The sequence below is a fragment of the Canis aureus genome, chromosome 4, assembly GCF_053574225.1.
Source record: "Canis aureus isolate CA01 chromosome 4, VMU_Caureus_v.1.0, whole genome shotgun sequence".
NCBI classification, from domain to species: domain Eukaryota; kingdom Metazoa; phylum Chordata; class Mammalia; order Carnivora; family Canidae; genus Canis; species Canis aureus.
Window position 1 is genome coordinate 8,149,058 of NC_135614.1, and position 25,927 is coordinate 8,174,984.

At 45.4% G+C, this 25,927-nt stretch overlaps 1 protein-coding gene and 1 long non-coding RNA gene across 2 annotated transcripts; one reads left to right on the forward strand and one right to left on the reverse strand.

Moving 5' to 3' along the window:
- The first annotated feature begins 905 nt into the window (after positions 1-905).
- Positions 906-25,056, forward strand: LOC144312135 (uncharacterized). The gene is made up of 3 exons (XR_013377572.1): positions 906-1,056; positions 3,045-3,085; positions 24,779-25,056. It is a non-coding gene; the product is annotated as an uncharacterized LOC144312135 (long non-coding RNA).
- LOC144312134 (uncharacterized) lies at positions 16,161-19,868 on the reverse strand. The gene is made up of 2 exons (XM_077894488.1): positions 18,991-19,868; positions 16,161-16,299 (listed from the first exon to the last, which is right to left on the reverse strand). The coding sequence occupies exon 1, from the start codon at positions 19,787-19,789 to the stop codon at positions 19,055-19,057; it is 735 nt and encodes a 244-aa protein (XP_077750614.1). The 5' UTR covers positions 19,790-19,868; the 3' UTR covers positions 16,161-16,299; positions 18,991-19,054.
- Positions 25,057-25,927: the final 871 nt, after the last annotated feature.

Consider the following 25,927-nt stretch of genomic DNA (forward strand, 5'->3'; position numbering starts at 1 on the left):
TAAAATGGAAAGATACTATCAAGTAATGTAAAATAAAGGAAGCATAGGATATTACAAGTATAATGGGATTATAACTATAAGGAAAAATCAAATTAAATGCAAAACGGCTACATGAAAAAGGGTTGGGAAGAAGTAATCCAAAATGTTAACAGTGATGAGGATGAGCAGTGGGAAAATGAGTTATCTTTCATCATTATACTTCTCCACATTTATTGTTTTCCAAATCATGAATAACATTTTTGAAAATATACACATAGCACCCCCACCACCACCACCACCAACAACACACGCAGTGTTGTGGGGTTTAGGCACAGCCAGGAATTAAGGCCCTAATTCCCTACAAGTGCACTGCATCAGGTGAAGAAAGGACATCATCTGGCTTGTTCTAGTGTGTAACTTGATTGATTTTATATCGCTATTTGCGAGGGCTTCACTGAAATCCAAATATGTTGTGTTTGGATCCATCACTTGGTGCGGCTCAGTCACTGCTCTGAACATGGCTAGTACATAATTGTTTGGCACAGCTATGAGCCTCTAGATGGGCTCTGTGCAGTGACCCGGGGCAGCAGCTGTAGGTTTGCAGGTGACACGGGAGATGCACGAAGAGAGTAGGAGCAGCGCGCTGGCGCAGGCACCTATGCATACGCACACACCTGACCACGTGTAGAGCTCCGCTGCTGCACCTGCAGCTCCTGAGAAGGGCTCCCTGTCCTGGCTGGGTGCTGGGGGGCTGTGGGACCCCCGACTGCACTGCCTCTGCAGGACCAGGAACTCCTGGTCACGGACTCGGCAAGCACCCGAAGCTTAACTAGCACCTCTGCCCTATTAGTCCTGGGGGAGCACCAAGATTAAGGGGACTTACCCCAGCAACATTGTCATGGAAACAAAAATTTCAGATTATGAAGTCATGCTTTCTGTAGTCCTTAAGGAAATTTAGGGAACAGAGACCCAGAATTGGTGGGAGAGGCTAGAGAAAAGAGGTGACCTGTGTCTCCAGATGCAGTGTTGGGGGGTGAGGAGTGCACGACCCAAAGGAGCAGGACGCCTGGATTACGGGTAGAAAACGCATATTTTTTTAGCCATTTAATATTTGAGACATTTAGCCATTTAATATTTGAAACTAAAAAAATATTTTTTTTCTCTCAAATTCAAATGAAGAAAGGCATCCTATATTTTTCTTGGCTAAATCTGGCAATTCTAAGGGTGCTGTGTCACTAACTGTGCCCTGGCAAGTGTCCCCTCCCCACCCTTCTCATTGGCAGCCTTTGATGTTGGACCAGAATGCCTCTATGGGGTCCTTGGCTCTCAAATTCTGTTTCTGAAATACAACTGGGAGAAGGAAAAGCGAGACCTGAGGCTTAGAATATCTGTAAAGGAAGAAAAAAAGAAAAGAAAAAGAAAAAATGACAGATTTTGACAAGAAATTTAGCCAACATCTCTACAGTACCAAACTAATTAGATTCACTGAATTTTTTCTCTTTTCACATCGCAGTTTGAGTATTTGTAGGCTTAGCTTAAGATCAAAAGGCAAGGTTAGTATGAAAATATTAAAGGAGGCTCGAATAATAGCAAAATAAAGGGGACTCAGTCAAATATTTATGAACAAATAGCTCACTTTGTGGTTACCGATTATGATGAAGTGGAAATGGTTTAAATATCCTAAAATAAAGGTATGATTAGATAAATTATGGTACAATCATACTGTAGAATATTATGTTTCTTGTAGCAAGAAAAAAAATCTGCTTATGAAGAATTTTAATGAGCCTAGGAAAAATATGTTAAACTTTTAAAATAAAGGAATCAAAACTATATAAAATCTAAAGTATAGGTGTATATAATCTATATGCCTAGAAATAAGCCTAAAAGGTGAATGATTTAAACTTTGGTATTGATTATTTCTGAATAATTGGATTTTCAATGATTTTGATTTTTCTCACTTATGTTTTCCTGCTTCCTGTTTTCTACAAAATCATGTATCATTTTGGTTTGTGTGTGTGTGTGTGTGTGTGTGTGTGTCCCTGAGCTGGCTCGAATGTTTCACTTTTTTTTTTTTTTTTAAGATTTTTTTTATTTAGTCATGAGAGACAGAGAGAGAGAGAGAGGCAGAGACATAGGCAGAGGGAGAAGCAGGCTCCCTGCAGGGAGCCCAATGTGGGACTCAAGCCCAGGACCCTGAGCCTAAGGCAGATGCTCAACCACTGAGCCACCAAGGCATCCTCCTTTTTTAAAAAGGAAAACCTTAAAATCTTATTTATTTATGCAAAACACAGAGAAAGAGGCAGGGACATAGGCAGTAAATGTTTCACTTTTTTAAAAAAGATTTTATTTATTTATTTATTTATTTATTTATTTATTTATTTATTTATTTATTTATGAGACAGAGAGAGAGATTGGGGGAGGAGCAGAGGGAGAGTGAAAGAAAATCCCGAGCAGATTCCCTGCTGAGCATGGAGCTGGCCTTGGAGGCTCCATCCCACTGCCCTGAGATCATGAAACAAGCCCAAACCAGGAGTCAGAGACTTAACCAACTGAGCCACCAAGGGCCGCCTCAAATGTATCACTTTTCCAATTAGAGAATAATGGCATTCTGTAAGAGAACTCTTTGACAAGTATCAGTGTAGAAACCACTTGTATCAGTGTAAAAACCACTTGTAATGTATTTTTAGAATCCTTTAAATTCCAAAGTAACACTTCTGTGAAACAGATTGAAGGCAGCCCGGGGCTGGGGGTGGGGTGTTCTCCGTGGTTTAGCGCCGCCTTCAGCCCCGGGCCTGATCCTTAAGACCTGGGATCGAGTCCCATGTCGGGCTCCCTGCGTGGAGCCTGCTTCTCCCTCTGCCTGCGTCTCTGCCTCTCTCTCCGTGTCTCTCATGAATGAATAAATAAAATCTTTAAAAAAAAAAAAAAAAAAAAGAAAAAAACAGATTGAGAACTGGAAATGTAATTTTTTAGATATAAATCAACATTTTTTGGCCAATTTTTTCTCTTTTGGTTACTACAAAATTTCATGATCATTCATCCTTCCTGTCATTTTCCACCTCTAGAAATGAAACCTACAGTAAGCAGTTGGTCTTCTATGTGTCTGGTGAGTCTTCTTGAACATGAGGAACCAGTGTGGGGGGTGAAGTGAAATTTCAGATGAATGGAGGGTAGGGAAAGCCTCTGTGGACTCATTTGAGCAAAGCTCTGAAGAAAGCAAGGGAGTAAGCCATGCATGTATCTGAGGGAAAAGCATTTCTAGTAGAAGGAATAGCAAATGCAAAGTCCTTGGGGGCATATTTGGGGACTGGGAGGAGGCTAGGATGGCTAGAGCAGAGTAAGCTAGAGGGAGAGTAGTGGAACAGGATTATAAAACATTGTGTGATTTTTTTTTTTAAAGATTTTATTTATTCATGAGAGAGAGGCAGAGACACAGGCAGTGGGAGAAGCAGGCTCCATGCAGGGAGCCCGATGTGAGACTCGATCCCAGGACTCCAGGATCACGCCCTGAGCCAAAGGCAGACACTCAACCACTGAGCCACCCAGGCGTCCCCATTGTGTGATTTTTAAAAAGTATTGACATTTAACAAATTAAAATGTAAAACAAATGTAGTATAACCATGCTTCTTTTCACAAAACAATTACCATAATTTTTCAAAAATTAATTTATACTTCAGCGTGGGTTTATTAGTCATGGTTCTCCAGAGAAATGGAACAGAATCACATTACAGAGACTGGCAAGTTAGAAAACCTGCTAGATAGGCCACCAGCCTGAAGGCTCAGGAAAGACCAATATTACAGTTCAAGTCCAAAGGTTATCAGGCTGGAGAATTCCATCTTACTTAATATACATCAGTTTTTGGTCTATGCAGACCTTCAACTGGTTGGATGAGGCCCATCCACATTATGAAGGAGACACTGACTCAAAATCCATTGGTTTATATGTTAATCTCAGCCCTAAACCACTGTCATAAAAATATCCAGAATATGTTTGACTGAATATCTGGGTCCTATGGACCAGCCAAGTTGACACATAACATTAACCGTCACGGTGGGTGTCATGTCTGTTTTTATCAGGTCCTACCAGTGTGTTGCTATGACTGTGCATTCAGAGATTATTCGAGCCAGAGCCAAATGGTCTTCCTGTATCCTTTTGTGGAGGGTCTTTCACTTACTCTCTCTCTCTCTCCCTCTCTTTTTTTTCTCTCTCTCTCTCTTATACACACACACACACACACACACACACACACACAGGCATGCACACACTCACCTGCTCTTCACTGAGAGCCCACCAGGCACAAAGGGACTTACTGGATGCTTTTCTCTGTGGCCTGAGGGAACCTCTCCTGGCCACCCGATTACTATTCTTGTTCCCTTATGTGTATTTCCTCTTTTAGCAAATTCTGTCCTCTCTGTTTAAAAATGACCCCACTAATAATGCTACCTTCTGTATCAGATATAGTTTGGTCAAAGAAACCAAACTTCTGTGGGTGACATAGAACAAGGGAATTAGGGTTAGAGCTGGTACAGTTGTGGGAGCTGGTGGAGCCAGCTTGCCTCTGTGTCCGGTGTTCAGCTTGGCATCCCTAAAGATCACTGAGACTGATGTTGGGAGGGGAGGCTAGGCAAGGATGAGAGCCAGGACACTCTGTCTCTCACCACCTGTAACCTCACAGGTATGGGTGACTGGGGGAGAAGCTGACCCTCGCCCTGGAACCACACCCTCAGGCCCTGGGCCTGGAGAAACGGAAAGAGGAGATGTGCCAGGAGCTGGGGGAGCCAGTAGTCCGGCTATGCCCCCAGCAACAGAGGGAGCTGATAGATCAGGGATGACATGCAGAGCTGACCCTGTGCCTGGGGCGGTGAACTGACTCTCAGAAGGCAAGACACACAGCTGCTGCTTGGGACTGCCTTCAAATCTTTTCTTTTTTAAGATTTTATTTATTTATTCCAGAGAGACCTTTTTAAAAAAGTATTTTATTTATTTATCACACAGAGAGAGGCAGAGACATAGGCAGAAGGCAGAAGGAGAAGTAGACTCCCTGTGGGCAACCCAATATGGGACTCAATCCCAGGACCCCTAGGATCATGATCTGAGCCAAAGGCAGATACTCAACCACTGAGCCACTCTGTGCCCCTGCTGCCTTCAAATCTTGCTGGAGATGCTTCCTGAGGCCAAAGATAACCCAGAAGAATAGAGGAAGGATGGGAATTCTGGAAAATGTAATTCTAACTTAGTTAAGGGGACACAGCCCAAAGTCGTCACAGTCTACCCCATGCAAGCAGGTCATCCACATGCACTGGGCTTTGTAAAATATAACCTCCAAGTCAAGATAATTGTGGGCTCAGGCCTCTCTGCTTGGTGTGAGGTAGCAATTCCTTGAGAGATTGAAACAAAGGAGGATGTGCTAACCCTTTATTCACATTGCCCTGGGATATCCCTAACTAGTGTTGAGATCAGGGTTAGCCACTATTAACACTTCTTATGTGAGATAGTAGGGGAATGGAAGGGAGGAAGAAGACATGCTTAATGTACACATATTAAAATAAAGAAATAATTCTCAAACTCTTACACTCTTCATGTCTATAATTGGTCACATGGCCACAGCTGGTATTTAACTGACTTCTTTCATTACTCGTTCCAAATTCCTTTTGCCTTCAGCAAGCACCTCTGCTGATTGTGATTCCTCACTTGGTGAAGTGACCCAAACCGTCATGGGCTTCATTTCAGAAAGTTCTGGTCATTAGCAGTCTTGCTATAGTGGGCTGCTGGTCTTTGTTGATACTGCCCAATGGGTACATTCTCCTTATACTCTTTTCCTCCTCTTCCACACCCACAGTGTGTAGTGACAACCCAATTTTTCTTTGATGGACAGGATCCATCAACCCAGTCAGTATAGTAACTCCCTCCTTTGCTGGTTGATTTATTGGCACTCAATTCTGACGTGATGTACCCAGAAACAGCATGAGATTCCACAGGTTCTGCAAGGATATGCCCTCCGCCCCCACTGCAGGTGCCACCTAGGCTTCTGACCCACAGCTATAAATTAGATGTTCTAAGGAGCCCTCCTTGGATTTGATTAATTTGCTAGAGTGGTTCACAGAACTCAGAGGAACATTTTACTAGGTTGTTTATTTTTTTAAAAAGATTTATTTACTTATTTTAGAGAGATTGTGAGCATGGGGAGGCGCAGAGAGAGGGAAGGAGCAGAGAATCTCAAGTAGGCTTCCTCCTGAGCATGAGCCTGGCATGAGGTTCAATCTCAGGATCCTGAGATCATGACCTGAGCTGAAATCAAGAGTTAGCCACTCAACCAACTGAGCCACCCAGATGCTGCTAAGTTGTTTATTATAAAAGCATGTAATTCAGGAACAGCCAGATGGAAGAGATGCACAGTGCAAGATCTGGGGAATGTGTGTGGAGATTCGACACTCTGAGTGCCACTTTTCTCAGATCTCCACAGGTTCACCAACCCAGCAATTGTCTGAACTTTCTCCTTTTAGGTTTTTATGGAAGCTTCACTATATAGGCATGGTTGATTAGATCAGTGGCCATTGGTGATTGAACTCAAGCGCCAACGCTTCTCCCTCCCCAGAGGTCAGGGGTGGGACTGAGAGTTTCAACTTTCTAATCACATGATTGGCTCCCCTGGCAACCAGCCTCCATCTTTAGACGTTTTCTAAAAGTCACCTTGTTTTCATAACAAAGACATCTTTATTGTTCTTGTCATTTAGGACATTCCAAAGATTTTGGAGGCTCCTTGCCACAAACAGGAACAATGACCAAATACATATTTCTCATTTTAAATCACAATGTCACAGGGGACCAATGCAGCAGCTTATTCTTCATCTTGAAAGGGACATTTCAACAGAGTCCAAATTACTGGTCTCCTGGAAATTTAACCAAGGAGGTAGTATTTTTGTGGGCTTCATTTTCTATCTTTTGTATTTTCTCAAAGTATCTAGAGTAATTGCTGTTAATAATTGTGAAGGCTTTGAGATTTTACACTACTTGTAAGCTAACAATTTACCTGCCATGGTTTCACGGATGCTGGTAGAAGACATGAGATTCCTAGATCAGAGACAAAGGACTTTATGACTCATGGCACTAACCATGACAAGAGTATCAGCATTTCTTGTGCCAGTTCCCCAAGCTCAGGTTCCTATAGAGCAACACGAAGAGGACCAAGTAACACCTGTGTAGATAGCAGGTTGCATCACAGAAGAACCCTGAATTTAGGGAAGGTGAATCTTTTCTAATGGGCAGCAAGTGTGTCTGGCTTTTGCTTCAGAGGGAGATATTATCATTATTATGTCATCCTATAAGCATGCCTACCTTTTGCTTTGGAGAGAGACACTATCTCTATCTTCCAAGGCTAGTCATTATACAAATTTCCTTGAAAAGATAGTTTAGAATAAAGGCAATCAGTGCTTCTGCTCATAAGACATGCAGATAAGTGAAAAACCTTATAGTTGCCTCTTTTGTTCACCAAGGAAAAATCAGCATGATATCTTTACTATAATGGACAGGTGTGGTATCCTGCGTGATGGCAAGGTGTTTAGGATATGACTTAGGGCTGCAGAGTGAATATAGCTCTGAGATAGGACAGTCGAGGTGTGTTTCTAACTCTACCACTCAAAAGTAAATGGCTTCTTATGGTCTTTGCTAACAGGTGTAGAGAAAAAAGCATTCACTAGATCAACAGCTATATACGTTTGCAGAGGATGTATTGATTCAATATAGCAATAAAACTATGTCTGAAATAATAACTGTTGGAATCGCAGCATGACTAGGTTTGTCATAGTCCATCTTCATCTTCCCAGACTCATCTGTCTTTTGTACAAACCAAATAGGTGAGTAGAATGGAGACACATCAGAATCACCACTCTTGCACCTCTTCAGACCTTGATTAGGTGGCAGTGATCTCTGAAATCTCTCTATGAACGTAGTTTTGCTTTTTGTTTACTATTTCTTTTATTAGAGGTTGTGTTAGTGGCTTCTATTTAACCTTTTTTAATCCCAATGTCCTTACTCCAAAGATCAGGGAACCAATGTGGGGAGTTTGCCATTTGCTGAGTATAATTCCAATTACGCATTCCTTAGGCATGGCCTGTTGCTGTCTTCCCATTATACATTCCAAACTTAGGAAATCACCAAAGGGTGGGTTTGGGGCCTACTGGGTCTACTATGAGATGGACTTACATCAAAACTTAATTGGTCACCTGACTTCATAAGCCCTGGTTCTGACTAGTGGATGGTGGTGTCTTGGCTCCAGAAATGAGTTTCAGTTCAGAGCCAGTTACTTGTGATCCCTGAGAGGTCTGGTAATTTACTTTTCCCCCCAATACAATTGCTCTGGTAAATGGCCACAGTTCCTTGTGGAAGAAGTACAAAGTACAAATGTTTGCTCTGTAGCATGGTCCTTCCTCTAGAGGGCTTAGCCTCCCTTGCATTCAAGGAGTTCTATTGACCCGGGATAGGGTGAGGCAAGAGAAAGACTTGTGCAAAGAATTTAAGGAGGTGATTATTCCTTGCAGATGCCAGTCCTGTATTTACATAACCCTGAGAGTGAGTGCCTCCTTAAATCAAAGGCCTTAAATTTCTTGCCTTGCTCCAGCCCCAGTGCTGGTTGGACATGAGCTGACGGCAAGTCTGGGAAACTGGTTGAGAGGCTGTAACACTCTCTTTGTGGTGACTCAGCTCAGACTTCTGTTCACCAGACACAGAGCTTTTCTGCTTATAGAAATTAAGATTTTAGTACATGCACAACTATTTTAGTTCTAGGGCCACCATGACCAACACTAAAGACATTGCAGGACAGACTCTTCTAAATACTGAATAGTCTGATTACTGAATAGCTTTGTTTTTTCTGTCCACTATGAATCCCTGTCTGTGACTCAGTGCTTCTGCCTAACCCCAACATCCCAGGACTCTTAAAATCCTCACTGAATGCAAAACATCTGGTTCAGTGACAACAGTTCTCACTGGCATTTCTGGCCTAAAGAAAATGTCACCACCACATCCTCTCTAACAAGTGTCAAGTGACTTAGTAAGCTTAATATAAGAAAAGTCCCCAAAGGGACACATGCACAGTCTACAAACCATAGCAGTTTGTGTAAGTAGAAAGATGGCTATTGGCACTGTTGCACAGACCACACTTGCAAAACACGTCAAATTTGCAGCTGAATGGTGTTGCCACACAGCACTGTCTCATTGTCTGGCTGCTCAGCTGGCTGTCTACTGATGTTGCCCTGCTTTAGGGGAGCCTAAGATTTCAGTAGAAGACAAGCCTGGCTGGGTAGGGAACACCAAGTGACCATGATGGCACCAGGAGGGAGTCCCAGCACCCTTTATCCCAAGACCAGTTGACAAGGCAACAAAATCCAAGCCCTGTTTGGTTCAGACCCTGGGGTGGTCTTGGGTATATCTTGAGGGGCCTGTTTGTTTCAACCCAACTACAAAAGCTAGAGAAAACAAAAGGAAGAAGAAGGAACACAGGCTGATGCATCACAGGGCTTGAAATATAATTAACTCTATGAATTTATTTCAAAGAAATTCTCAGAGCCACTTTTATACTGAGGAATATGGCAGAAATCTGCACTTCTGCTCAAAATCTCTTTTCGGACAAAATAACTGCTTTCAAATTCCCCTTTGCACATTTTAAAGGCTAACCTAGTTTTCCTGTGTGCCAGGTTTGATTTGTTCTGGTGGTCTCTGGATTTCAGAGTAACTAAGCATCCGTGTGTGTTTATATGGCTATAAATTACTGTTAAACCACTTGTGCACTCTCTGCCTAGAGCCCTTTTTAGAAACCTGAAGGATTGCACTGAACTACTTCATAGTCTCATACTGTAATTTAAAAAACAAACAAACTTATAATTAACGCTTTTCTTGCTTTATTTAAAACATGTTTTGTTAAATTGCAAATTCTGATTGTGTGCATTTTGCCTGTCTACCACGTCTTACAAATAAGTGGTAGTTTAATTATACAAACAAAGAGACTATTTTAAGTTGCAAAGAAAATTAATCTTTCCTTTCTTCTTATCTAAAACAGAGAAGCTATTTGCCTTCTTCTTCCTTCCCTTAATTCATTCTCCTTAAAGCTTTTAGACTGGCCTTTTTAAGTCCCAAAGACTGGGGGAGAAGTTTTAAAATGATAACTAACTTGCATAATACATGTTTTTCTCTAATTTATTACGGCTTCCTTTTGTTCCTTCACATTTTTATTTAAATTCTAGTTAGTTAACATACAGTGCAATATTGGTTTAGGAATAGAATTCAGTGATTCATCACTTATATACAACAACCCTGAGACTTCTGCTCAACAGAAGTGCCCTCCTTAATACCTATCACCCTCTAGCCCATCTCCCACCCACCTCCCTCTATCAGACCTCAGTTTGTTCTTTATCTCTAAGAATATCTTATGATTTGTTTCCCTCTCTGTCTCTCTTCTCCCCCTCCCATATGTTCATCTGTTTTGTTTCTCAAATTCCACATATGAGTGAAATCATATGGTGCTTGTCTTTTTGTGACTGACTTATTTTATTTAGCATAATACACCCTAGTTCCATCCACCTGTTGTGAATGGCAGGATTTCATTCTTTTTGATGACTGAGTAATTTTCCACTATGTATACCACCTCTTCTTTATCCATTCATTAGTCAAAAGACATTTGAGCTCTTTGCATGTTTGGCTATTGATAATACTGCTATAAACATCAGGGTGCGTGTATTCTTTTGAATTAGTATTTTTGTATCCTTTGGGTAAATACCTCGCAGTGCAATTGTTGGGTCATTGGGGAGTTCTATTTTCAACTTTTTGAGGAACCTCCATACTGTTTTCCAGAGTGGTTATATCAGTTTGCATTCCCACCAACAGTATAAAATGGTTTCCCTTTCTCCATATTCTTGCCAGCATCTGTTGTTTCCTGTGTTCTTAATTTTGGCCATTCTGACTGGTGTGAGGTGATATCTCATTGTAGTTTTGATTCACATTTCCCTAATAATGAGTGATGTTGAGCATCTTTTCATGTGTCTGGTGTTCATCTGGATGTCTTCTTTAGAAAAGTGTTTGTGTTTTCTGCCTATTTCTTAGCTGGATTATTTATTTTTTGGGTGTTGAGTTTGATAAATTCATCAAAGATTTTGGATATTGACCCTTTATCATATATGTTATTTGCAAATACCTTCTTCCATCCTTTAAGCTGCCTTTTAGTTTTGTTGACTGTTTCCTCTGCTGTGCAGAAGTTTTTATCTTGATGAAGTCCCAATAGTTCATTTTTGCTTTTGTTTTCCTTGCCTCTGGTGACATGTCTTATAAGAATGGCCAAGGTCAAAGGTTTCTCCCTGTCTTCTCCTCTAGGATTTTGATGGTTTCCTGTCTTACCATTAGATCTTTCATTATGGTTTCCATTTGAAATCAGAAACTTCTAACATGATTTCAGAAACTGGACCTATTCTGTGTTGGGGTCTGTGCTTATGCTTTACAGGCCTCATCTCATCTCATCTAATCCACATAACAACACTACTGAGGTGGGCACTTTTTAAAATAAAAGGTGTACATTCTTTAATCAGTTTTGACAAATACATACATATTTTTTGTGTGTATTTGACTCTATTCACTTATAATATCTGTGTTGTTGGTTCTATGAGTTATGCCCTGGGAGACTCATCTGTATAAATTCAACTACAAAGCTAGAGAAATCAAAGAGGAAGAAGGGGCATAGGCTGACATTGTACAAGCTACAGAAAGAAACAGCTCTATGAATTTATTTCAATGAGCTTTTTACTCATTGCTCTTTTTTTCTGAATAGTATTCTATTGTATCCATATAGCAGGATTTATTCATCCGCTGATGGACTTTAGAGCTGTTTCCAATTTGAGCCTGTTACAAACAACAACGACAACAACAGCAATATAAAACCCACTATAAACATTCATGAATCTGTCTCTGTGCAGCTATGTGTTTTTGTTGCTCTTAGGTATTCACTGAGGAGTGGAATGGTGGAGTCATATGGCAAGTGTATGTTAATTTATGAGAAACTGACAAATAACCAATGTGTTTGTAAAATTTTACATTGTTGGAATGTATGAAATTCCATACTGGAAATGTATAATAGCTCTGGTTGTTGCACATCCTTGCCAACACTTGGTATTTTCAGGCCTTTTAAAAAAACATTATCCAAGAAAACATTCTGATGTGTTTAATTTACATTCCCTGCTCACCAATGATGTTAAGCATTTTTCATATGCCAATTGGCCATTCCTGTATCTTCGTTTGAGAAGTACCCAAATTTTCCCCCCATTTTAATTAGATTGTTTGTCTTCTTGTTACTGAGTTATAATAGCACTTTACATACTCTGGTTAAAAATTCCTTGTCAGATAAATAGCAAATGTAGGCTCTGGCACTTATTAGCTGTGCTAGAATTTAAGCAAAGCATTAAGTAGACATTTTGGAAACTTGTTGAAATCTTAATTGATTAAACATTTATAGACCTTAGATAACACATTACAAATGGGAGGGGTATAAGACCGGAAGGAGTCAGTCTTCCCAGATCAGACTGCCTTTGTGATTTCCATAAACAAGAGGTCACAAGCAAAGCCCATTGTTGCTGAACTAAAAGCTATTGACTCAAGCCATGGCCATGTAAAAGTTAAATTAGCAAGATTATTATGCAAATACATTCTGGTTAAACCTGGAGCAGGGAGAAAAAGCTGGTTCCAGGAGGGCAAAGCACTTAGTTACATAGGAAAGCATAAAGTTGAGGATAATTGTTTCTGTCTGCATCCTAGAAGGACCAAGAAGAGAGGTCATTCAGTGAAACAAAGCTGCCTTGCATGGCACAACCCTGCCTACACAAACAACCAGTGGGAAACCAACCAGGGAGCCCTTCAGTAAAAGTTATAAAATAATAAAATAAAATAATACTAAAGGCAGCAGAGAAATGATTTTAAAGGTATAGGCACTACCTGTTCTTCTACTCCAGGACCCATTAACCGAGGATTAGATGCCTTCTAAAGGAAAGAACTTGCCTATAGAGCATTGCTGAATCTAGACAGCTCCTGGCCAGCTGTAGCTCTCTGCTTGGGTAAAAAGCTAAAGAGACTTTTAAGGATATACAGATTTATCTCCTCAAACTATGACTTTACGGGTTAAGAGTTTTTTACAAAAGGGTGAGGTTTCTTCATTCCTCACTGAATCTGTGGTCCAGAGATTGGTAGAAAGGATCAGTCAGAGAATGGAGGAAAGTGAGCATGGGTTTGTCAAACTGATATAAGTCCTTGAGAAGGTGGCTTTTTGAGTAGACCATGGTATATCTTCCTCTCCTTCTTATGTATTACTCTAATTTGGCTTCCCAGGGATTTCTACTAAATATTATATATTAAATTATAGTAATATAACAAAGTTACAAATAACATTTTTTAAAGATTTATTTACTTTTAGAAAGGGGAAAGAGGGGCCTAGGAAGAGAATCTTCAAGCAGATTCCCCCTCTGAGCATGGAGCCCCACATGGGGCTCCATCTCACAACTCATGAGATCATGACCTAAACTGAAATCAAAAGTTGATGCTTAACCAATGGAGTCACTCAGACTCCCTATAAATAAAAATGTTTATATTACAATAATTTTCAAACATCACACTTTTCGCTGTTAAGTTTTTTTAGTAACTAGACGGAAATGAGACCGCCAAGGCAAGCGAGGGTCCAAGAACAGATTTTATTGCAGGCACCCTCGGGCGAGGTTCCCCGACTCACGGGGGAAAGAGAGTGAGTCGAGGAAGTCGCCCCAAGACAAGGTGGTAGGGGGTTTACATAACGTTGTAAGGCAGAACGGTTTCCTATTGGTTGGCTCATATGCAAAGGAAGGATTGCAATCCAACCAGTCAGAGTGACCCTCACTATGCATAGGAAGGATTGCAATTCGACCAGTCAAAGGTGACTTCCTCCTCTGGGGTTTGAAGGGCATTGGGTTCGGTTGAGGAAGTCCAAAGGAGAGGTGTAAGGGTCTGCTCAAGCTGTCATCCCAAGTGGAGGTGGTGACAGGAACTTCAGCCATTTTGGCGTATCCGCCATCTTGAGGAGTTTCCCTTCCCGCCTGGCCCCAACATTCCGACCTTTTGTTTTATATAATGGTGTCGGGGGCGTCGACTCTGCTCTGGCTACTTCCTGCTGACGGTGGGGCGTCGTTGTAGGGGTAGTCGGATGTGGGCAGGCGAGAGTATGGGTGAAGTAAAAGTTGGTTGACAGATACCCGGGTGAGTTCTTGCAGGCGTTCCTGTAAACATCGAAACAAGCAAGGGGCGACAGAGATGAGAAGAAGGATTAGGCATAGGGGTCCCGCCAAAGGGAGTAGCCATGTTACCCAAGTGTGGGGGTCTAGGCCCCAGAAAGACGAGCCCTGGCGCCTGGTCTGGATTCGGTCTCTGAGTTCTTTAACTTTGGAAGTAACTATACCTGATTGATTAACAAAATAGCAACATTCCTCATTTAAGTACAGACAGGTTCCACCTTTTTCGGCGGTCAAAAGGTCGAGAGCCCGTCGATTTTGCAGGGTAACAGCTGCCAAACTAGTGACCTGAGTCTGTAGGGCCGTGAGGGAGTCAGCGATCCGTTCCATGTCATCGTTCAGAGCTTGGGAAAGTTTATAATAAAAGTCTATGGAAGTTCCCATTCCCGCCACTCCTGTAGCGACCCCAGTAGTTATTCCTGCTCCTATCAGAAAGGGGAGAAAGGCAGCCCTTTTTCTCCGGTATTGGAGAAATAATGTGGACTGGAGCTGGGAATCGGAGTAAATGTTGGTTGAGGGAGACAGGAGGATAAACGTGCAGTCTAGGGAATCATTAGCAGTTAAACAACGGTAAGTGCCCTGGGGGCATGAGAGAAATATTCCCGAGGGGGCGCAGTATGGAAGAGAGGAATTAGTAATGTTGGCAGCTGCAGGAGTGAGAGAGTTAGAGGAATTAATGATCGGTATATTCCCCCCAATAGGTCCAATATGGACTGTCTGATTGGTGATCGTGGAGTTGGGGAGCGTCCAATTAGTTGGGAGAGGGATTCCTACGATATTAGAGAGTGTAGAGAAGGGAAAACAGATCCAGCAGTTGCTGTCCCCGGTTTTGGAGAAATTTCGCCATAAGTTATAGCTGGAATTTAGGAGGGCTGTCGTTAGCTGCTCGGTGGTGGGAACTTTCTTGATGTCATCAAGGGAAATACTCTTATAGGTCAACTGGTTTGAGGTCTGGAGTTGGTGGATGACCCTCTGTCGGGTCTGCTCCTGGCCAGCCTGGTCTTGGACTCCCCCCCCATCAGAGAGGCCCACATGGCTTAGATAAGTCCAGCATACTTTACCAGTCTTGGGGTACCGGCTGCAAGGGGATCGGCTGGTTTGAGAAAGTTCAGACATCCAAAAGGTTCCTTCGGCATGTCTTGAAGTACAGGTGATGGGTGTCTTCCCTGAGTAACAAGTTCTGGGCATGTGGGTATAAGATGAAAAGTAGCGCGAGGTACCGCTGCCTTTCATGCAATCACATTCTACCGCTTGGATCGGGGGGCTCAGGAGAAGTATGAGAAGGAGCCCTAGCCAGGCGGAGTTTGGTGGGTCCCACCATCTGGGAGGTCCATTCGATACCTGTGGGTGCCCGTTTAAGGTTGTTGATGTGCACCCATGCCGTATGTCCCAGCAATTTTGCCGCGGTTGGGGTGGTGAGGATGACCGTGTGAGGTCCGGTCCATCGGGTCTGCAGGGAGCCTGGCTGCAGATTTCTGAGAAGGACCTGGTCCCCTGGGGATAAGTCTCGTGGAGAGGCTTCCTCGGAGGCATTGTCGGTCGGGGCCGGAATGACAGCATCAGCATGGGCTCTCAAGAGGGCCCGGAGGAGGGTAAGGTAAGGCAGATAGGATAAAAGAGGTGGAGGAATGGCCGGGAGGTTGTGGTTGATAAGGAAGGGCCGACCATACAGTAACTCAAAGGGACTCAAACCTGATGGTCCTCGGGGGGACGCCCGGAGTCTGGTGAGAGCTATAGGTAACAGTGTGGGCCACGACAGGCGAGTCTCCAGGGTAAGTTTAGTGAGTTGAGCCTTAAGTAGCCCGTTGGCCCTTTCCATCTTACCCGAAGACTGAGGGTGGTAGGGGATGTGCAGCTTCCAGGTAATGTTGAGGCTCTCGGCCACCTGTTGGGTCACACTGGAGATAAATGCCGGCCCGTTGTCTGACTGTAGGGTCCGGGGTAACCCAAACCTCGGGATGATGTGCTCAATGAGGATTGTGGCCACCACATCTGCAGTCTCTCTGGCTGTGGGGTATGCCTCAATCCATCCTGTAAAAGTATCAACCAAAGTCAGTAGATAACGAAAGGCTTTATGGCGGGGCATGTGAGTGAAGTCCAGCTGCCAGTCTTCACCGGGCTGATGGCCTCGGAGCTGATGGTTAGGCCCCGGCCTGCGGATTCCTCCCTGTGCATTTACGGCCGAGCAGGTTTTACAAGCCCTATGGACAGCCTCAATCACCTTAGGTAGGGATGGATAGTAAAACAGGGGCTGGAGAAACTGGTTCAGTGCCCTTGGGCCAATATGGAGAGATTGGTGGATATCAGTAATTAGGGTATGGGCCAGGTTTTCTGGGAGGGCAATCTTCCCTCGGATGTAAATCCATCCTTTACTTTCTGCCTTTCCTCCCAGGGCCTGGAGGGCTTGAGTTTCCTTTATAGAGTAGAAAGGTCGATGAGGGGTATTAAGGAAGAGGATGGGAGATATTGGGTTACTTAAGGCCGTTTCCCTGGCCACTGAGTCGGCCTTATTATTTCCTATGGAGACCATGTCTTTAGAAGTCTGATGGCCCCTACAGTGAACGATTGCAACCTCAGTGGGCAGACTAAGGGCCTCAAGCAATTTGGCAATGAGAGGTCCATTTACTATAGGCGTCCCCTTGGTGGTTAAAAATCCCCGCTCCTGCCAGAGGACGGAATGAGTATGAACGATGAGATAGGCATATTTTGAGTCGGTGTAGATGGTGACTCGTTGTCCCTTAGATAGATGTAGAGCCCTGGTGAGAGCTATAAGTTCAGCCCTTTGGGAAGTAGTCCCAATTGGGAGGGGGACTGTCTCCACTACCGTCTCTGGGGTGACTACAGCATAGGCGGCGTGTCTCCGACCATCCGCAGCCAGGAAGGAGCTGCCATCTACAAAGAGTATACGGTCAGGGTTGGATAATGGCTGATCAGAGAGTCCAGGGTGGGGAGGGGTGAGATCCTCTATGAGCTGCGGGCAGGAGTGAGTGGGTTCAGAGGTAGGCGAAGGTGTAGGCAACAGAGTTGCAGGATTTAAGCGGGGAGAGGTAGAGAGGGAGATTTGAGGGTTTTCGATGAATAGCAGATGGAAGAGTTGGAGACGAGAGGGGGTTAGGTGGGCCAGGGATCGGTGGCTAAGAAGATCCCCAAGTCGATGGGGGGAGTAAACCACGAGGGGTTGTCCCAAAGTCAATTTGAGAGCCTCCTTAGTTAAGGAGGCAGCAGCTGCGAGCGCCCTAAGGCAGGGCTGCCATCCGCGGGCGGTGCTGTCTAGCTGCTTAGATAGATAGGCTATAATCCGGTAAGTAGGTCCAACCGGTTGGGCCAAAAGGCCAGTAGCTGAACCCGACCGCTCCTCAGTGTAAAGGTGGAATGGTTTTGAAGGGTCAGGCAAAGTTAGTATCGGCCCAGCGGTGAGACAGTCTCTTAACTTGGAAAACAGGCGGCGGACCGAAGAGGGATCAGTGAGAGGACCCTGGGGAGTGTCCTTTGCCGCTTGGTATAAGGGGCGGGCCAAAATAGAAAAGTTTGGAATCCAGTGTCTAAAGAAGCCAGCCAACCCGAGGAAGGAAAGTATTTCATCTGCCGTCTGAGGGGGTTGGAGCTCTCGTAGGAGGCGGATACGGTCTCCGGTAAGAGATTTAGAGGTGGGGGTCAGGTGGATTCCCAGATAAGTGACCGAAGGGGTGCAGAGTTGTGCCTTAGAGGGTGTGACCCGATACCCTTTGCTCCCTAGGAAGTTAAGTAGGGAGGTGGTGTCATCCTGGGAGATGGTGAGGGCAGGGCTGCAGAGGAGGAGGTCGTCTACATATTGTAGTAAGGTACTAGCCTTAAGGAGGCATTGTTGTAAATCCGCAGCCAAGGCCTGACCAAAAATATGGGGGCTGTCCCGGAACCCCTGGGGTAGGACAGTCCAGGTTAATTGTCCAGAGGTATGTGTGTCTGGGTCTTCCCAGGTGAAGGCGAAAAGAAAGTAGGAATCGGGGTGTAGGGGAATAGTAAAAAAGGCATCCTTCAGGTCCAACACCGTAAAGTGAGTGGTGCTTGGAGGGATATGGGATAGCAGGGTATAAGGGTTAGGAACCACTGGATGGAGAGGGACTATTGCCTCATTAATGAGTCGGAGGTCCTGAACCAATCGATAAGCTCCGGAGGGTTTACGGACCGGCAGGATGGGGGAGTTACAGGGAGAGCTTATGGGAATCAGAAGTCCCTGACGCTTTAGTCGTTCTATGATCGGTTTGAGGCCGAGGCGATGGAGGAGGGAGATAGGGAACTGGGGTCTAGAGGGGAACTTGGAACCGTCCTTGAGTTTTATTTTGACGGGAGGGTGGTGGGAGGCCACTACAGGTTCCGAGGTATCCCATACTTGGGGGTTCACGAAGGGTAATTGATCCGGGGTAGGAGTAGATGGAGTGGAGAGATATAGGATGAGACGAGCTGAGGGTGAGGAGGGAGGAGAGGGGGACAAATGAATAGTTGCCCCTAGCTTTTGGAGGATATCCCTACCCAGCAGGGGCACTGGGCATGAGGGAATCACCAGGAATGAGTGAGAGAAGGGGAACCCATCCAGGCTACAAGTAAGGGGAGGTGTGGCCCTAGGAGTGGAGGAGTTCCCGTCGATCCCCATAACAGCGACTGGTGAGGGTTGAGTAGGTCCCGCGTAGGAAGGCAGAACAGAATAGGTAGCCCCCGTATCCAGCAGAAAGGAGATGGACTTACCCGCTACCTGGAGCATGACCCTGGGCTCGGCCTGGGTGAGAGGGGCGGCCGAGGCTGGGCTCCGTCAGTCGTCCTCCAACCCGAGCAGTTGGAAGGCTGGACTCACCGTCTCGGGTCTTCCCCCGCGTTGAGGCGCCGAGGATTCCCTGAGGCCAGGGCAGTCGGATTTCCAGTGGCCCATCAAATGGCAGAGAGGGCATGGTCGAGTTGGTGCCCTCGGGGTGGGGCACTGCCGGGCCCAATGGCCTTCAGTCCCGCATTTGAAGCAGGCCCCGGAGGGGTGCGGGTGGGTCCCCCTCTCTGCTGGCTCCTGGAGCCGCGGCCGCAGGGCTGCTGCCAAGGCCTGGGTTTGTAGCTGGACCTTCTGCTGGAGTCTGGCCTGTCGCTTCAGCTCTGCGGCTTCCTCACGGGAGTTAAAGACCTTAAATGCCATTCTCACTAGGTCAGAGATGGGGGTCTGAGGGCCTTCCTCGACTTTCTTTAATTTTTTGCGGATATCTGGGGCTGACTGAGAGATAAAATGTGTGGCTAGAACCGTGGCCCCCGCGGGACAGGCCGGGTCCAAGCGAGTGTACTGAATTAATGCCTCGGTCAGCCGGTTAAGGAATATAGCCGGGTTTTCGTCAGGGGCCTGTATGATTTCTCTGATCTTGTCATAATTTACGGCCTTATTAGAGGCCGCCCGCATGCCAGCGATGAGACATCGGACCACGTGGTCGCGGCGCCGGCGGCCATCTTGGCCGTCTTGGTAATCCCGGCCTGGCTCTACGGCGGGGACCGCCTGAGCACCGACCGCCATTGTGGGGTCCGTAAGGTGGACCTGATCAGCGTGTCCCCGGGCAGCAGCCTGGATACGTTCCCTCTCCTCAGTGGTGAGGGTGGTGGTCGGGATGACATGTAAGTCATGCCAGGTTAGGTCATAGGCCTGCGCCAAGTATTGGAATTCCTTGATGTAGTTGTCGGGATTGGCCGAAAAGGAACCTAAGCGTTTTTCTATTTGGGATAGGTCTTGTAGAGAAAAGGGCGCATGGACTCGGACAACCCCTTCAGCCCCTGCAACCTCCCTCAAGGGGCAGACCAGGTCCGGGGAAGAGTTTTTGGATCTGGTACGGGCAGAGATAGGAGGAGAAGGGAGGGGGCTGGAAGGTATGAGGTTCTGGGGCTGGGAGGAGAGGAACGGTTGGAGAGGGTATGCTCGAGGCTGGGCCTGGGCCTGGAGTTTCGGAGATTGAGGAAGGAGTCGGGGACACAGGTTGTTGGGGAGCCGGTTGGTAGGGAGGAGACAGGTGTGGGGCCCTTACAGGGGGCCTGGAGAGATCTTCAGGAGGCTCCACGAGGGGGGATGGAGGGGCCAAGTTGGAGTCTCTAGAGGTGGAGTGGGGAAGAGTCGGCGGGGGAGAGCGGGCTAGGAGTACCTGAAAGGTTGAGCAGCTAGAGCAGAGTTCTGGTCTGGAGCGCAGGGTCCAGAAAGCCTGGACATAGGGCACCTCAGACCATTTGCCTTGGCGTCTACAGAGATTATCAAGGTCCGTAAGTATCTGATAATCAAAAGTGCCTTCAGGTGGCCATTGCGCTTGGTTATTCAGCCGATATTGAGGCCAAGCGATGGTACAGTAATGGATAAGGCGTCACCTTCGTAAGTCCTGGTCTAACTCCAGAGTTCGGAGATTAGCCAGTAGGCATCCTAAAGGCGTTTTGGAATCGAATTTGGACTGGGAGGTTCCCATGGCTCCTTCCTGTATCAGCTCAAGACTTGGAGGAGGGCGTCCCCTCGACTGTGAATTGAGCTGCTGCTTACAGAAGTGGTCACCGTGGAGTAAGGACGTCTCCTTTACTCCCCGGAACCGCGGAGCCACCAGGTGGCGGAGGAGGGTTTGCCCTGACGCGGCCGCGATTAGGACAGGGCGCCCCGGGAGAGGGTCGGAAACCAGGGAACACTCACCGCGAGGAGTCCGGTGACCCCAGCAGAGAAAGAGAGCGGAGTTCCAGTCCGACGGAAGAGGAGAGAGCCTCCGTGCTGTTGCAGGGGCTCGATCTCCTCCCGGGTTTCGGCACCAAATGTTAAGTTTTTTTAGTAACTAGACGGAAATGAGACCGCCAAGGCAAGCGAGGGTCCAAGAACAGATTTTATTGCAGGCACCCTCGGGCGAGGTTCCCCGACTCACGGGGGAAAGAGAGTGAGTCGAGGAAGTCGCCCCAAGACAAGGTGGTAGGGGGTTTACATAACGTTGTAAGGCAGAACGGTTTCCTATTGGTTGGCTCATATGCAAAGGAAGGATTGCAATCCAACCAGTCAGAGTGACCCTCACTATGCATAGGAAGGATTGCAATTCGACCAGTCAAAGGTGACTTCCTCCTCTGGGGTTTGAAGGGCATTGGGTTCGGTTGAGGAAGTCCAAAGGAGAGGTGTAAGGGTCTGCTCAAGCTGTCATCCCAAGTGGAGGTGGTGACAGGAACTTCAGCCATTTTGGCGTATCCGCCATCTTGAGGAGTTTCCCTTCCCGCCTGGCCCCAACATTCGCTAAGTCACTTTTCACATGGGTGGGGGGTGTACTCTGGGCATTTATGTCTGGTCATCAGTTCTTGATGATCCACACCAGAATCCAACCCAGTTTTACATTAGCACCACTGAATGTGTGGAAGTATTCCTTACTCTCCTCTGCTCTATGGAGAACATAGCTTGAACGATGGAGGGACATTCTATGCTTGCATCTCCTGGGTGTTATAGGGAGATGTGTCCCACACATTATCATCCCCTCTTATAGAGAAGGAAACAGACCACTGTCTATCTCTCTATCTCTCTGTGGTTTTGAATCATCTATCCTGGGCTCTTCTTGCCACATTTTTCACATAGCAAAAAGCACTTGTGTTTTTGTTTCTCCTCCTAAAACTGAAGCTACTTAGACTCTTGTTGATCCATTACCAAGTATATAGAGTTAATGAAACACATTTTTTTCTCAAGGCAGAGGTTCTTGCTTTTGCTCATTGCCTGGTGGCATCATTCTTGGTCTGGCTGTATTTTAGGAGGCAGAATAAGAGGCATTTGCAGTGCAATTCCAAAGCCTTGACCTTCAATGTTCCAACTTGCACAATATATTCCTGATTAAATTTCAATCAGGGAGTTTGGTTCTTTAAAAAAAAAAAATCAGTGAAAGAATTTATACCATACATTAGCTCAGTTACAGTTGGACAGTATATTCATCCCATTTCCCTCTCCTGTCTCGAACTTCGCTGATTGCTCAACTTCTACTTTTGGCTCCTGTATGACCTTGGTAAGCCCTGTCACCTCCATGTATCTTAAATTTCCTCACCTGTAAAATGAGAAAACCCTTTGCTCCTTTGTATGCCTGCTAAGGCTTCACCAGGATGCTGCCATTTCTTTAAAATTCTGAGGGAGATAAAAGTGCCCAGTGAGTGTTACATGGTAAGTTGCTCTGAGCTTGTCATGCTTAAGACTCTTCATTACCTCCCCACCTCCTTGAGGACAGAGTCAAAACTCTTGGCTTTCTTACAAGGCCCTCAGCAACTGACCCCTGCTCAGCTCCCTGGCTTCATCTTTGGCTCAGTCCTCTGAAACAGCCTTTGAGCTTCTACATTCTACAACCATCCCCCTGGCCTCTGGGCCCTTTTACACACACTCTTATCTGGTCAGAATCCCCTTTCCTCTATATCCACTTTTGCAGGGCCATCTCCTACTCACTGGGTTCAGCTTTGATGTCACTTTTCTAGGATTTGTTCCTTGGACCCAAGATTGGGTACAATGCATGTAACAGAATATTTCCCCAGCCTTTTTTCTTTCCTGTATTGATTATAAATTCCAGTGTTTTTTTCATTGACTCCCCTGCACCTATACATACATGGCTGGTGCTCAATAAATATTATTGAATTATAGATTGAATACAGGAATGAGTGTAATTTGGGGAAAGGGTGGGTTGTTACAATTCCTCCCAAGAGAAAAAAAGATGAGAGCTCCATAAATGTCTATTTACAACAAGAGATAAACAGAAGTTCCATAAGTGTCCATTTTTTTATGATCCTGGAAAATTATCTGGAAGGCAAGGAGAAGGCTTGGGGCAGAAGTGAAGAGAACCTGAATTGTAACATGCATGGCAGTGAAATTAGGAATGGTGGGGATATTTGTCTGAGTGCCAAGGGCAGAGGGGCCTGAGAGCCATTGTCGAGGCTTTGCTGTGTGGCAGGAGATTGTTAGTTGGGAAAAGCCATGCAGTCACATGCATGAACCTGAAAAGTTGCAGAGACCCAAGAGCAAATAAGACCAAGACCACCCCATCATTAATCATATGTTTTCTTTTGTTTTTGTTTAGACTGGATCTCATCACAAAGGAATCACTGTCTGTCACAGTCAAGTGGCTCTTAACTCCCTAACAAGACTAATAAAACCTTACTTGTCCAGACAGGATACTACACAGAAATTAGTGCCATCTAGCGAAGTCCAAGCCAAATGCCTCCCACCAGGACAGCTTCTCCTGGAAAGCTGTACCTGGCCCCACAGTTCTCTCCCTCCTCAGACCCATGACAAATAACATTATTTGATTTAGTGGATCACCGTGCTTGAACATCTCTTCTTGAGATATTATTTTGGCTCTTTTATTTTTTAGTTACTAATATGTTCATGTTTTAGTTGCCCATCTAGGTGATAAGGGAGTTGGTTTAAAGTTGCAATCACCTTTTGAGAGCAAGCTCTGCCCGGCCTTTTGCTTCTTGCACATGGAAGGTTCTTGGTAAATATTTATTGACCTTGACTTAGTTGATTCCTCTCTCTGGCTCAGGACAAGGGTCACAAGGATGGCCATTTTCCATCTCACTATTTGGTTTCCTAACAGCCCTTTCTTCAATGAGTCTATTTGTCTGTGTGTGAAGAATTTGGCTATCTGTACCCCCTTCCTAACTTCTGGCCATGGGCCCTGTCCAAGTGGCCTTATGTGGTTGAGTTTTGCCAACTTACTTCAAAGGTCTAGACTTTTGAACAAAAGGCACAACAGGCCAGGCAGGACAACCCGGCAACATAGCCGAATATAAATGCATCTGAGAATGAGATGCAGATTCTCCCCCTCACCACAGCATGGTGCTTCGAGGGCCTTTGGTGCGCTTGAAGAAACCCCAGACCCTTTTCTTAGAGCTTTGATGTGCCATTGGAACTAATGCACAGCAGGGCATGGCACCCTGTTTTGAATTTAAGCCGTCCTGTTGAATTTGAGCAAAACTCCTTTTACAGGAGAATTAAACAATAACCACATCACAGGGAAGTCTTCAAGTAGCAGCAAACATCTGCTGCAAGTAGAGTGACAAGCACATGGTCCTAATGACCCACAGCCCCCACTGAAGAAATGCAGATGTCTATATAAAGGAAGAATTTTGTTTGCAAGATGCTTTGGGTCTGGACTGGTTGTTTGGCTCATGTTAAATGGAGGGAACTTTGCAATCTATTGAAAGAAGCCATGTTGTCTCCACCCTGCAGGGCCAAATTGTTTCCTTGCTCCTCCTGGCTTCCTGACTGATGAAGTAAGTCTTGGTCTATCCCAATCAGTGAGTGCAGCATGCACACGCCAGACCTGCTGTTGCCAGTGGAGTAGTGCAGACTTTAAATAAAGCCCAGAGTAGGAGTTCAGACCTGGTTCCTGGTCCCTGCAATGCCCCTGTTAGCTGTGTGGTCCTAGGTTAGTCATTAGTCTGAGTGTGTGCAGATTCCCATTTGTAAAAACCAGCAGTGGGACCCAGTGGTGTCTGTGGTTTCTTCCAGCCCTAACATCTGGCATTTCTCTCCTAGGCATGTCTCTGGGCTAGAGAATTACTAGTGTGAAACTGGATCAAGGAAACCTCATTTAAGATGGAGCCGGGAAGCCACAAGGGGGAGCTCTCATGCCTCAGTGTTGGTCCTTGTCAATGACAGACCCACCAGGAAGAAACATACCTTGCATGCCCAACAGGAAAAAAAAACTTACACGTGACTACCACAGCAGGGGAAAGAAAGATTTTCCCCTCACCCAGCAACAGCCCAGCCAAAGACTGACTGTTACAACTCAGCCAATGAAAGCCACTACACTTCTGGTTCTCAGTTTATTCCAATGGATTTTTTGTTTTTAATAGCCTGTCCCTAATTCCCTTTCTTCTCCTTTGTTCTGCAGGCTTGCCTGTGGTTTTGCCATAGTGTACATGTCCCAGACTGCAATTCTCTGCTCTTCTCAAATAAGTCCATTTTTGCCAGTAAAATAGCTAAGTTTTATTTTTCGGGTTAATACTAGCAGATTTTGACTCTGCTCACACCACTGATATGGTGTATATCCATCAAGAGGTAACACAGAGCTGTAGCAATGATCTGGGAAATGTAGTCAATTCATTTTAAATAACCAAAGGGGGTTAATCAGGCTCCAGAAGGTAGCTCTGAGTGGTTTGTTTTTGTTGTCTGTCTTGGAGACATTCACGAGGTATTTTCTTTTTCTTGTTTTTAATTTTTTTTTAAATTTTTTAAATTTATTTATGATAGTCACAGAGAGAGAGAGAGAGAGAGAGAGAGAGAGAGGCAGAGACACAGGCAGAGGGAGAAGCAGGCCCCATGCACCGGGAGCCCGATGTGGGATTCGATCCCGGGTCTCCAGGATCGCGCCCCGGGCCAAAGGCAGGCGCCAAACCACTGTGGCACCCAGGGATCCCCACGAGGTATTTTCTACATACATTTCCCTCGTGTGGTGTAGTCTCTGGGAGTAACTCAGGAGCAACAAAACCAGAGGTCACAGAAAATGTTAGGCCATTCCAACTCATTGAAGTTTGTCTGCAGCCATGCATGAGACACATCCCAGAAATACAGAAATGAACAAAGCAGAGGAATCTTTCCCATCCACTCTATGTTTACTCATACAGACATAGCCAGGCAGATGACTCTGCGACCTCTCACCCCCGATACTCTTAAGATCCATGT